Raw genomic sequence first — 13,996 nt, forward strand, 5'->3', positions numbered from 1 at the left:
CTGTAGATTTTGCAGACAGTTGGCTGGGTACTGTGAGGACTGAAGTACTGTGCAAAATGACTTTAGTGTTGACAGATCAGGCCAGGATTTGTGAGGCTTACTGATGTTTGTTTGTTTCAGAAGATTACAACTTTAGGCTGTAGGTGCAGTAGGAGTGTCAGATGCCCCTTTTCAGTGTGGTAGTTATTATTTTGGTGGTTAGTTATTCCCAACCATAGAGGTTCAGATGTTTGGGGGAAGCCCCCTTTCTCTGTGAATTAAGGATCAACACATCTTTTTCAGGAAAGGAGGTAGGAATGATCATGCATCCAATCAGGTTAGGTAGCTTTTCAGTCAATAGGCTCTTTTGGGCTGCAGACTTGTAGGCCTTAGACATAATGATGATTCTGTTATGACCTTAGTTTTAAGTGGGCTCTTAAGCCCTGGGACTGTGATGTTCCAGAATTGAGCATCAAAGAAGGGAAGGCAGTGACAGTTGGAGCATCTGTTGCCTTCCCCCTTTTTGACTGCTGATACGACAGGTTTCCTTGAGAAGCTGTCATGTTATAGAACTAATTAATAAAGTAGCAGCCACTTGGCCAGAAATCCAGATGTCTATATATTAATCCTCATTGGCCCTGCCATTTGCAGATAGTTGTTCCCGAGTGGGTAATATAATTGTATTCTGCAGTCTTATTTATGGAAGTTCTAAATTTTTTTTTGTCGAGACTTTAAATTTTAGCTTTCTTTTTTATTTTCAAAGGGGGAAAATTGTTAATTTTTTTAAACTTGATTCTGGAGTAATTTTGGACCTTTTTTTAAACCTTGTTATATAAGAGTGGCTGATAAACCAATCTGAAATATCGAGATCCCAAACTTCCAAATTTGGCTAGTATTATTAAAAACTCTAACATGTCGCTTATTGGTTTAAATATGGCCATAGGCTAAATATGACAGCAGTCTCCTAAGATGTCTTCTAAATAGACGTACCTGCTGTGAATCTTACCAGAGCCATTTTCTGATTCCATTATCACCTTAGTACCAACATATTCGTATTATTCTAGGAGGTGCCATGTATAGAAAACGCTTGCCTACTTAGTTCTGAGGATGGTATCCTGATCTTGTTGAAGTCAATGGGAATTTTGGTATTGACTTCATTGAGGTTTGCTTAAGAGCCAGATGTTTTGCACATCAGTCCTTTTTAAAAGGAAATTTTGGAGGTGAATTTAGTGCTTGTGGTTGACAACCCTGATAAAGCCTTGTCTGCAGCAGGTACGTACCAGACAGTGACTCTGCAAGTTTACTCATGATATCCTGCCAATGCACCTCAACTGTGATCTTGAGGAACTATCTCCAGAGATGAGAAGGTGGTTCAGTCACCAGGTCCTCAGCTTCTCTGCTGAGACTGCCAACAGCAGCACCAGTTATGGTGACATTGACAACTGACCTGAGGAACTGGACTGAGACCACAAAACTGAATTCATGTCAGCTCACAAAATAGCCTTTGGATTGTATTGTCATCAGATCATAGCTGCCTGGAGGTGGTTTCAGGCCAATAATTTAAAGATGAAAGTATCTATATCCCACTGCCAGGCTCTTGAGCAATACTTGCCTTTCACAGTTCTGAAATTTTGCTTTTGAATACCACTGAATACTGGTAGAGAAGTACAAAAAGTTCAGGAGGTTCTGCTATCAAACTGTTTTACAACTCAGAGCACTGAGGACTACAAAAGTTCAATAGCAATTTAGCAACCAGTTTTTAAAATCTATATGCCTGATGTAGTAGTGGTAATTTGTAAATAAAGTTACAAGTCTATAAAAGGTAATAAGCATTTATGTATCTCAACTGAAATCTACAAACCAAATGTTAGTTCTCAAAATGTTTTTATTATTATAGTGCATGGGCATACAATTGTCTCTAATAAATAAAAGTAAATGATAGCCTATCCATGCAAAATTTTGTTTTATGGTAGCAAGTAAAAATAATGCTTAGATCATATAAACATTAATGATGTTAGTCACAACCATTCCATAGATTAGCTTTTTATCTCCCTTTGAATAAACACCTCTGTATTTGTTATTAGATATGGCACACATTTGATATTTCCCAGTGCAACATATTTACAATCTTTGTGGTGGTACTAAGAGTTTTTGATAAATGCTATATATGAGAGTGTTTATTGTATATTAGTGCTTTTAGTGAACAATAATTTCTGTAAGAGGTTAGCCCAAAAAGGGTTGCTAACTACATTTTCCTGAGTAACATCAAAGTGGTCTACCATTGGAATTTACAGGGGAGAAGAATGTTGCAGCTAGTGGAGGGGGACATTTTAATCTCTTTAATGGTGTGACATGTAGAGTTAATCACTTCTCTTTGAGCCTCTACTTGGAAAAAAAATTGACATACTATTACTTGTGCATAAGATGTCAAATATAATACATTTGGTTTACAATTATATGGCACATTTAAAAACTTGGAAGTTTTACTTTTAAAAAAAAGCTTCAGTTTATTTTTTTAATCATTTAAGTTATTAAGCAATTTCAAATAGTTCTCCATCTGATTTTTTTTTTTAATGTCTGGAGGAGGAGAACATGCTTCTGTTTACGGTGCTACATGAATAGCATCAATTGTGTCTGATAGAAGCAGGGGCGGCTCTACGTTTTTGGCCGCCCCAAGCAGTCATGCGTGGGAGGCACCCCGGAGCCGCGGGAGCAGCGGACCTCCCGCGGGCATGACTGCAGAGGGTCCGCTGGTCCCGCGTGGCTCGGCTGGACCTCCCGGCTGCGGACGGTTCGCGGGTCCGGCGGCTCCGCTTGAACTGCCGCAGTCATGCCTGCGGCAGGTCCAGCCGAGCCGCCCGCAGTCATGCCTGCGGCAGGTCCAGCCGCCCCGGGGGGTGGACCTCCCGCAGGCATGACTGCGGCCAGCCTGCCGCCCACCCCGGCGCAGGGGGGCCCCATTTTTGCCCTAGGCACCAGCTTGTTTTGCTGGTGCCTAGAGCCACCCCTGGATAGAAGTTTGGGTGGCCTGACTTTTCCTGTGTCTTTGAAATCACTCGATGGCAATGGAACTGGTTTTTACCCTTGCATTAAACAGTGTTGTAAATTTTTTTTGTTTTCTGGGGGGTAATTTGGATTCTCATTAAAGTCAGATAGCCTGTGGACAGTCATTATATGAACTTGTTTTCACAACTCTGATGTCTGTTACAAATATTATCTTCTACCTTACTCTTGAGTTTTTCTTGAGAATAGACTGCCAATCTCCATAATTGTATAGGAGTTTTGTAAAGTGAATGGTTGTCCAACCGAGACTCGGAAGAGAGAACCAAATTCGGTTATTTTTTGACTGAATCAGAATTTGAGGTCAGGTCTCCATAGATTAAGGGCTAGCTCATTGGTCACCTGGGTCTGTATAACCTTTGTTCGGAAAATGGGCGTACCTCATTCATATAACAGAGAAAGATGACACTTATTCCTATAATCAGATGTCCTCTGGCTGTAAACTCACCAGAATTCATAAAAAGTTTGTTCTGAACAGTAACTAGAAGGGAGACTTCCAAGGGAGCTTACATCCTGAAGTCAGTAGTGTTGCTGACTTAATAGGGGCTACTTTTCCTGCTGTATCAGTACTGAAACAAAGTCCCAGTGTATTGGAAATGCAGTCTTTCAGGCAATCTGTAAAACTGAGGAAATTTAAAAGATCCCATGACAATTTTTCCAAAGAAAGGAATATTAAGGAAGGAATTGCTGTCCTAACCAAATTTGAGCTTTAGTTTTTACATTCTCTCTTCTTAATTTTCTCCCTAGTGTCAGTTGAAGTCATTTTGCTTCCTTTCCATAAAAAATAAAACCATAAAACTTTTAGTTGCCTCTGCACATTCCCATCCTTAGGATGCATCCACGGTGTGGCTTGGACTGATGGAACATTGTAGTAGCAGTATCTGTTGGAGTGCTCTTGAACCCCATCCCTCACTTCCGAGCTCTTCACATTCAGAGGGTGGGCCTAAAAAAAGGCAGTATGGCATGTCAACTGCTAACTTCCTTCCAACTGCAATAGCAGATGGACCAGGCACCTCAACAGATCCTAGGACACAGATTCATTGGAACTGATGGTTCCCAGTGCCTCTGCCTTAGTTAAGCTTTAGTTCTCCTGTTTTTCTTTTTGTTTCCTTGGTTTTTGACTTAGGATCTTAGTGCCCTGGCACAGGTCCTTGGATCTGATGTATAGGAACTGAAGACAAAGAAACCAGGAGTTAGAAGTATTCCTCTTGCCCTGCCAGCTTTCCTGCTTAACACATGCATTGACACTGTTTGGCATGCACTGTTTGGAGGTGCATTTATCTTTTTATTGTTCCCTTTGTTGCACCTTCACCGAGGGCCTAAAAGGAGTGTCAGAATCGCCTTCAATCTATGTTAATACAGGAAGTCACTAAACCTTCCAGCTCTGAAATGCAGGGATCCATAAAATCCCAACCCAGGTGTTTGCCTCCTTGACTTGAGCTATACCTTCGGTGCTAGTCACCATGAATTCGCAAAGAACAAATCTACTGAGCAAATACTTCCCTTGACAGGGGTCAGCCTATGTCAAAAGAGCCAGTCCTCAAAAGCATACTCTCAGGATCCAGTACTTCCATTCCATGCACCAAAAGCAAAAATATATTCGTAAGTTTCTGGCCTCAGAAATTAGAGCACAGCAAATTGTGAACAGTTGAGGGCCACGGCCAGATCTGAGCCCGTTGATTCCATGCTCAAAACCTCTTTATAACCATAATAAGGCACCCAGTACTTCCTTGGAACAGTCAATTCCTACTGGATCCACAGTTACCAGGATGGCTCAGGTTCATTACATCAAGTCCCTGGAACATTCTCATTCAAATCTGCCTTTGGATCCGAGGGCCCCTCATGTAGCACCATAGACTTTATTCTTGATGCTTAAAGAAAAAGGAAAGAGAAATAAAAAAATCTTACAAAGCTAAACCTGTTTCCCTGTCGATGCAAACCTCCCTGGAGGTACGTGAATCCACCCTCAGACCTCTACTGGTTCCTCAAGCAATATCTCTCACCTCTTTTGGCTTTTCATTTAACCAAGCCATTATCATCATTGAAAAGTGCTTCAAATCCAAAATCAGGGAACCTGGAGAGCACCGTCAAGACAGTCTGTTACAAGATTTCAGGTTGTGAGATCGACTTTCCTTCCCCAGGAATTATAACAGTAAATTCCCTACCGGGTACTGGCAGGACTGAGAGGCAGGGTGGATTTAATTTAAATCATGATTTAAATCACTAGTCAGGAAGATGCGATTTAATCATAGATTTCTACATAAAAGTGCGTTCTTGTTGGTTGTTATAACCTTAATACATATTCTTCACAACTCAGAGATAGAGGTAGGTTTCATTTTTAGAAGGTACACACTATATATATTTTAAGTAATTTATTTTGAAAACTTTTCAGATTAGTTTTACAGCTATATCAGAAAATGAATGATTGCTTGGTTATTTAATTTACCAAAGGTAATTGAAGCAGATAGTTCACCTCCCAATGATTTAATAAATATCTCCAATTCAACAGGTTAATCATTAATATTTGGAGGATTTTCTTTCCATGCTGTATTAGGAGGAGAACATCACCAGAGAGACATTTAAATTGTTTTATTTAACTAAAACAACAATGTTATGTATTCTGTATTTTTTCATCAACATCAAACATATAATATTTTAACAAAACAAGCATATGAATTTTTGAATTTAGTTAAATTCAGGTTTTTTAAAATCAGGTTTGTTTTTGTTAAAATAGTTTTTAACTAAAATAGTTAAATGAAATTTAAAAAAATATTAAATTGACTGTGTCAGCCAGGTCAACATGAGAAACTTAAAGTATTGGTTTCTGCAACTAACGCTGTCGTCTTCACCTTTATTTTCCTGATTGTTCATAATCTGGAAAAGAAAAACAAGCTTTCCTGCTTTTTCAGGTCCCAAATGATTTCTCAGTTTGGAATGAATTAATCCAAAGGAAGAAAATATTTTCTACATCAACAGAATATAAATAATAATAAGAGATATACCTATGTCCTAGAACTGGAAGGGACCTTGAAAGGTTGTTGAGTCCAGCCCCCTGCCTTCACTAGCAGGACCAAGTACTGATTTTTGCCCCAGATTCCTAAGTCGCCCCCTCAAGGATTTAACTCACAACCATGGGTTTAGGAGGCCAATGCTCAAACCACTGAGATATCCTTCCCTCCATATTGCTGTTAAAAGTGAGATGATCACTTCAACAGTCTCTGAATCCAAGTGCTTAAGTGACTTCAATCAGTTCACTGGTGTGACTTTCTTTAAAACATCATCAGCAAACACATATTTCTTGAATGGTTCACCCTTACCTCTGAAGTTTATTATAGTTGGCATTATGGAGGGATGATTGCTGGATGTCCATGTCACAGCCAGCATATACAACAGGATCATTGTGGACATTGCTCCACCCATCAAGATTCATATTAACAACTGGATCCACAGTTTTTACCCTCTAGACCTTTTGCACACTGCTGTTTCTCTTTCATACACTTTATCCAGCAATTTGCCTGCGACATCTGCTCTGTTGGGTGGACTGTATCCTGGTTTTAATGACTGAACCATGTTAATGAAGTGTGGGTTCTCAATCATACGGAAAGGAGAGTTTGTTGTAAACAAACCAGGCAATTTTTCCATCAGTTACCTCTTTTTGTTATCTTCTGGTTCTTATCACAAACTTATCTATGGTTGTTTCTGGATGATGGAGTTTTTTTTTTTCTTTTTGCTACAGATGATATACTGTGGCTATGTGGCATGAAACACTATCATTGGCAGATAACTCTGACATTATAGAAAATTATGGTGATCTTGAAGGTGGATAGTCTTCAGAATCCTGTATGTTGAAGATGGATTCTCCTAAACAAAATAGGTCAATGCAGTTATTTAATTATTACCATACTACTCATTTAGTATTACACTACTCATTGAGGGGAGGGATAGCTCAATGGTTTGAGCATTGGCCTGCTAAACCCAGGGTTGTGAGTTCAATCCTTGAGGGGGCCATTTAGGGAACTGGGGTAAAAATCTGTCTGGGGAGTGGCTCTGCTTTGAACAGGGGGTTGGACTAGATGACCTCCTGAGGTCCCTTCTAACCCTCATATTACATTACATGATTGCATTCACTGCCACTTAGTACAGTAACTCCTCACTTAATGTTGTAGTTATGTTCCTGAAAAATGCAACTTTAAGCAAAATGATGTTAAGCGAATCCAATTTCCCCATAAGAATTAATGTAAATGGAGGGGAGGAGAGAGATGTCCAGCTTCCTGGGAAATTTTTTTCACCAGACAAAAAACTATATATTATATAGATATACACACAGTACGTTTTAAACAAACAGTTTAATACTGTTCATAGCTATGATGATTGTGAAGCTTGGTTGAGGTGGTGAAGTTAGAGGGTGGAAGAGGGTGGGATATTTCCCAGGGAATGCCTTGCTGCTAAATCAGTGGTTCTCCAACTTTTGTACTGGTGACTCTTTTAACATAACAAGCCTCTGAGTGCAACCCCTACATATAAATTAAAAATACTGTTTTATATATTTAACACCATTATAAATGCTGGAGGCAAAGCAGGGTTTCGGGTGGAGGCTGACAGCTCCTGACCTCCCATGTAATAACCTCATGACCTCCTGAGGGGTCCTGACCCCCAGTTTGAGAACCCCTGTGCTAAATGATGAACTAGCACTCGGCTGAGCCCTCCAGGGTTAACACGTTGTTAATGTAGCCTCTCACTCTACAAGACAGCAGGAATGGAGGGGAGGGGAGATAGCATAGCAGACAAAGACAGACACACACCTTGCATGTGGGAGAGAGAGAGAAATGCACACTGCCCCTTTAAGTAAGCTGACCCAGTCTTAAATGCATTGTCTTTTTAAGTGGATGAGGAAGTTGAGACAGCAGCTGCTGCCCCAGGCTCTCTGTCTCTCTCCGTCTGTGTCACCACCCTGCTCTATATGGAGAAGAAGGGGTAAGCAGGGTGTAGGAGCAGGGGGGAGGGGGACACCCTGACATTAGCCCCCCTCTCTTCCTGCCTCCCTTCCCCCCACACAGCAAACAGGAGTCACGGGGAGCAGCTCCAAGGCAGAGCGCAGGAGCAGCACATGGCAGTGGGGGGAGGGATAGCTGCAATTGCTAGCCTGCTGGGCGACTGCAGCACAGGGAAATTAGGGAAGCAGGGAGCTGATAGGGGGGCTGCTGGTCCACCCTGGTTCCAAGCCCCCACCAGCTAGCTGCAACGGGCTGCTCTTTCTGCAAGCAGTGGACAAAGCAGGCGGCTGCCAAACAACATTAGAAGGGACCATTACACAACTTTAGACGAGGATGTTCCCTAATTGATCAGCAATGTAACAACGAAACAACGTTAACTGAGATGACTTTAAGTGAGGAGTTATTGTACTACTTTAAATGTGAAATTGTAAAAGGAAGATCTGCCTGTTTCAGCTATTTATTTTTTTATCACAACTGCATCTAAAATGATAGTACCATAGAGTAACAACTATATTTTTTGCTCAAATGTGAGAATTCAAGAATAGTCCAGAAGGAAGACAGGCAGTCCTTAAGAAAGAAGTATGAAATAAAAAAGTTTACCAACGTGAAGATCTTGCATGTTCAGACATGTTCCTTTCATGATCTTCAGTGCAACTTCCTCCTGAGAAGGAACACTATTCATGATGTTGTTTCATTCGGGCAACCAGGCCTTGCATTTCTTTGTTGCACTGTTTGCATTTTGCCCGCATGCCTGTCTGACCCACAGGTAGAGGAACTTCATTAAAATATTCCCAGACTGGGTCTCTTTTACAGCCTGCTGCCATTATAGGTTTTCCCTTCTAGAGAGAATGGTATGGTAGATCTCAAATCAATGAAGGCTACACTCAGGAAGACCTCAAGACTTCTGGATATGCTGCTCAAACAGTTTCACTTTTGTTTCTACTGCCTGTCCCTCCCTTCTCACATTTATCTCCAGACTTCTCCTTGTCCAGATCTATTCCACGCCCAACAATCTTCCGTTCACTGAACTTTTTGAAACGTTGCACTTTTAGAGAGATGTAAGGGATTGACTCTGTGTACACAAATTAGTAGAGGGCCAATAGGGTTGAGGTCTGTTATTTCTCACCTCTATTTATTTATTTATTTATTTAAAAACATTTTTGCTGTTAACAAGCATGTTATCTCTGGAGACACAAATCCACAGTTTGAGAACTGCAAAACTAAGCATCTCTGATGGTATCTTCTAGACTGAGCACTGAGTCTCATTAGGTAGATAGAAAGATTAACCTAAATAATCTTTACAGAAGCCCTTGGGACCCCATAAAATTGGGTCCCTAATCCATGAACTATTGGATCTCATTTACAAAACTTTTCTTAAACATTACATGAATATATTGTCTTATACTTTAGAATTTATAATCCCTATTCCATGATGGGATATCTTTGAGCTATCTAAAAGTTGTATCTTAATTAAAACTATCTTTAGATAGGTTTTTTCCTCAAAAAGCATTTTATCAAAAAAATCCTATTTAAATTTTAAAAATCTGGTGGTTTTTTTAATTTATTTTTTAAAAATTATTGATTTTTATCCACCCTGCTGAGAGGTACCACCAGGGGGCAATGTGACCATCTTGGCCATTCTCTAGGGGTTGCCCTGAATTAAAGAGTTGAAGAAAGGCAGCTGCAATGGAAGATTTCTCTCAAAAAGGTACAGGGGAAATACCCCACCCCAGAATAATCCTACTCACATCTGTCACTCATGCTAGTACGAAGGGAAGATAGACATGATTGCAATAAGACACCGTTCCAAATGTCAAAGGTTTTGCCCCAGAGCCGGAACAGGCAACCAGTCCATTTCAGATGTTTCTTCTAGACTGCAGGGTAGGTCACTTCTAGGTGTTCCCTCCAATTCCTCTAATTTAGAGACTCCTCGGGAAAATCAAACAAGACAGAGTCAGGATTGTTTTGATTTCCCCAGTGTAGATGAGACAAAAATGGTTTTTGGATCTCCTGCAACTATTACAAGTCTATCTGTGTCTCCCTGAAATTCCAGGCCCAGATAGGTTGGATTTGCCATCTGGACCCAGACTCTCTCCACTTGAAAGTATTGGCCTTAGGACTTTTACAGATCTAGACTATCCAGTGTTATGATCGCAAATGGGAAGGGTTCTTTTTTGTGGGCAACCAACAATAGCATAAACCCAATTTCAGCTCTTATTCACTCCATGCTGAATTACTTACTTCATTTGAAATCCTTGGGACTCTCCATATCATTGGAAAATGTACGTTGTTAGCTATCTCCGCTTACTATAGCTTAGTAAAGCAAACGACTGAATTCAGCCATGATATAGTAAAACAATTCTTGAAGAGGTTAATAAATGTCTACCTGACAGAGAACCCAGATGTACATGGTACCTCAATCTACTATTGTCAGCTCATGAAACCTTTCTTCAAACGTATGGGAGAATGAAACTGGGGACACTTTCAGTTAACACAGCTTTTACTGTAGCTACTACATCTGCCAGTGAACAAGCTGTAGGTGCTCATGGCTAACACACACCCACACACCGGTTGCAGTCTATCACAAACATAAAGTGGTCCTTTGTCCACACCTGATATTTCTCCCCAAGATTGTAACATAATTCCATCTAAACCAGACCATAAAATTGCCAGTATTTTTCTGTAGTTCTAATGCTCACTTGGGAAGTTAGGTTACACGCTTTAGATGCTAAGAGAGCATTGAGTCTCTAAGGAGTATAGGAAATCACCTAGAGCGTCGCAGTTCCAAATGAGAAAAGAAAAGGAAAAGACGTAACTTCAGGAAATTTCATCCCAATGCCATAATAAGTTGGTTAGATTCTGTACTGATGTGTGTTTTAATCACATCGCTGTTCTTCTTCCAGAAGGGCTTGGAGTATACTTGGCTAGAGTGAAGGCTCTGTCTGTGGTTTGCCTTAGACATTCCCATATTAGAAATCTGTAGAGTTACCACTTGGAAATCAGTTCATACTTTCACAAAACATTATTCTCTAGATCCGGCATCTAGAGCAGATGCACAATTTGGTAAAGCAGTATTATATTCTCTATTTCAGTTGTCCCCAATCTTTTCGTCTGGCGGGCGCCAGACGAAGAACCATGGCGGCGGTGGAGCATCCGCCAAAATGCCGCCGAATTTCTGCAGCGTTTCAGCGGCGACGCCTCTCGATGACGTCTCTTGGCGGCGGCAAGTGCTGTCATCGAGAGGCGTCACCGCTGAATTTCTGCAGCGTTTTGGCGACGACGCCTCTCGATGACGCCACTTGCTGCCGACAAGTGATGTCGTCACTTGCACCGCATTGGGGACCCCTGCTCTATTTAACTAGATATCCTTGTCCCCCTGTCCAGGGAGGAGTCCTGCTTACTAAACTCCGACAAGTGGGAATGTGTAGAGGTCACTTCAAGAAGAAATGAAGGTTACTTTGGGATTAGTTCTGCACACACTCATTCCCTGCCCACCTTCCCTGCTTGCAGTCCTAATTTCAGCTTTGGATTTAAAGAGGTGGTGGAAGGCACTTAAGTGGTCACTGCACTATGCCCTTTCTTATAATTCTGTCCTCTGAACATTCACAACAGCGAGGAGAGGGGCAGGAGACAAGAAGGCTTCAGTAGGCACAGCTATTAGAAGTTTTCTCCAGTTCAACATGCACCATCAGTGCGCCCCAAGAACATGAATGTGCAGAGGTCATCTCAAAGAATACTGTTTACAGGTGAATCTTCATTTTTAAAACTTTGAAAGGTGTGTCTCATGCATTCAATCCAATTGGAACTGCATTTTCTGCACCTTAACCTTCATCACTGTCAGTATGGCAGCTTCCTGTTCTGTTAATTATTATTTTTGTTACATGTAAGAGACTTTATTTTTGAAAAAAAAATAGTGATTTACTCTTTTGTTATGAGATGTAGTGTAATCTGTAGTGGGGCTATTAGATGCTACAATAATACAGATAATAATAATAATATACAGTAATCTTCATTAAAGTTTTTCTGGAAAACAGAAAATTTTTGAGATTTGAGGAATGCCAATAGTTGCTCCATAGTCCAGGTTAAAGTCACTGGAAATTTATTTTCTGTTTAATAGGCTTCAGTAGAGTACACAACAAGGTAGAAATTTTAATTTGCTAGCAAGTGCATAGTTATAAAGCATGATATGTCAGTGCAACATACTGAACTGAATTAAGGTTAATTTTTTCCTTTTGATTTTGTCGATGAAAATAAATATTTAAGTATCCTATGGTGTTAACTCTTGAGAAAGATTGAATGGAAATTCAAATGTTTAAATAAAAAACAACTCTGCAATCTGTAATCTTATATGTAATTTTACATTTATTCTCTTAAAAAAACAAACTATTTTCTCCTCCCTCATTGTTAATAATTGTTACTAGACATCCTGTGTTCAGTTGGTGATGTTTGGAATGTTCACTTAACCACTTTATTGAATGAACTTCACCAAAGATATGATCCTGCACTATTGAAATCAATAGGAACAGCAGCAGACCCTATATGTATTATATTATTAGAGTACTTTGGATAAAATGGATATGATATAACTTGTTTTTATTCTACATTCTTTGAGATTGCAAAAAGTGTTGAGTATTGTGGATGGTTTAGAAAAATATGATAGATGGCTTTAACTGGATACTTTTTTTTTTAGTAATCTAGTCGTCTTAAACTATATCTCATGCTCAACTTCACTTTTTGCCTAATTACGTATGTAGCTTCCACTTTTTACTGGCCAGTTTTACCAACCGTGTCATTTTTACTAATGGCTAGATATAGTTGCTTCAAGCAGAATAAGGAGCTGTGTGTTTTAGTAGCTCATTTGTTGGTTACTTACTTCGTTCTTTTTCACAGAACAGCAAAAACTGGAGAGCAGCAGTTGATCTGTGTGGACGACTTTTGACTGCCCATGGTCAAGGCTATGGCAAAAATGGGCTACCTACTAATCATACAACAGATTCTTTGCAGGTATGGTCACCTTACAATCATGTGTGGTGGTTAAGGCCCCATTCCTGTAAAGGAATCCACATGGGCAGACTCTTGAGTGTAATCATTTCTTTTGCAGGATCAGTGTCTAAAGTTGTACCCCAGTGGTACACAAAATAGTTCTCCCATCCAGTTATACGAAAGTAGATTTTACTTTAAATAACTGCATAATAAAAGTAAGTTGATTACACACATTTGCATATAACACACTTAATTTATTTTGACTAATGTGACTATCTCCAAAGGTTCATGCTGTTGAACCATGATCATTATAATTATGATTATGATGACTCTTTAAAACGGACAAACTATACAAATGTTAATCTGGTTATCTTAGATAATGTTGATTCAGATGTTATAAACATGTTTTGTTATCATGTTGAAGTAAGTTGTTAAACTTATATTCTTAAGAACCTTAAAGCAGTAAAACTTCATGGAAAAAATGACAAATGTTCAAATTTATAAAATGCGACTGGCTGAAAACACATACCACTCTTCTGATCCTTTTCTGCTAGTAACTAGCTGATCGTGCAAGTTCATGAAAGTCATAGCAATTTTTAAAAATAGCAGAAAAAAGGAAAATACAAATCTCAAATATAAATGTATTGAATTATAGTGATCTGAAATTTCTGGTATAATAACTTGAAAATTGTAATGAGGTTTAGAACCAGGTTTGAAATATTGGCCTGTTGTGATAATTGGACCTAGCCTAATTGTGATCTCAACTGTGAGAAGCGAGTAAAGATTATAAAGTGTCTCAATAACCTGTAACACCAAATGTTGGGGAAAAGGTGAAAAAAGGAGACAGACTGAGGGTACGTCTTCACTACCCGCCGTATCGGCGGGTAGCAATCGATTTCTCGGGGATCTCATCTAGACGCGATATATCGATCCCCGAACACGCTCATGTCGACTCCGTAACTCCACCAACGCGAACGGCG

General features: G+C 39.9%; 1 protein-coding gene across 2 annotated transcripts in view; it reads left to right on the top strand.

The window, feature by feature from the left end:
• TRAPPC12 (trafficking protein particle complex subunit 12) overlaps window positions 1-13,996 on the top strand; it is a 94,283-nt gene that overhangs the window by 20,397 nt on the left and 59,890 nt on the right. For both annotated transcript variants that reach the window (XR_005596154.1, XM_039530229.1), the window contains exon 4: window positions 12,924-13,037. Coding sequence is in view for 1 of the 2 variants with exons in the window: in XM_039530229.1 (XP_039386163.1) it covers window positions 12,924-13,037 (114 nt within the window). In the remaining variant the exon portion in view is untranslated. The remainder of the gene's footprint in view (window positions 1-12,923; window positions 13,038-13,996) is intronic.

The sequence above is a fragment of the Mauremys reevesii genome, linkage group 3, assembly GCF_016161935.1.
Source record: "Mauremys reevesii isolate NIE-2019 linkage group 3, ASM1616193v1, whole genome shotgun sequence".
NCBI lineage: Eukaryota > Metazoa > Chordata > Testudines > Geoemydidae > Mauremys > Mauremys reevesii.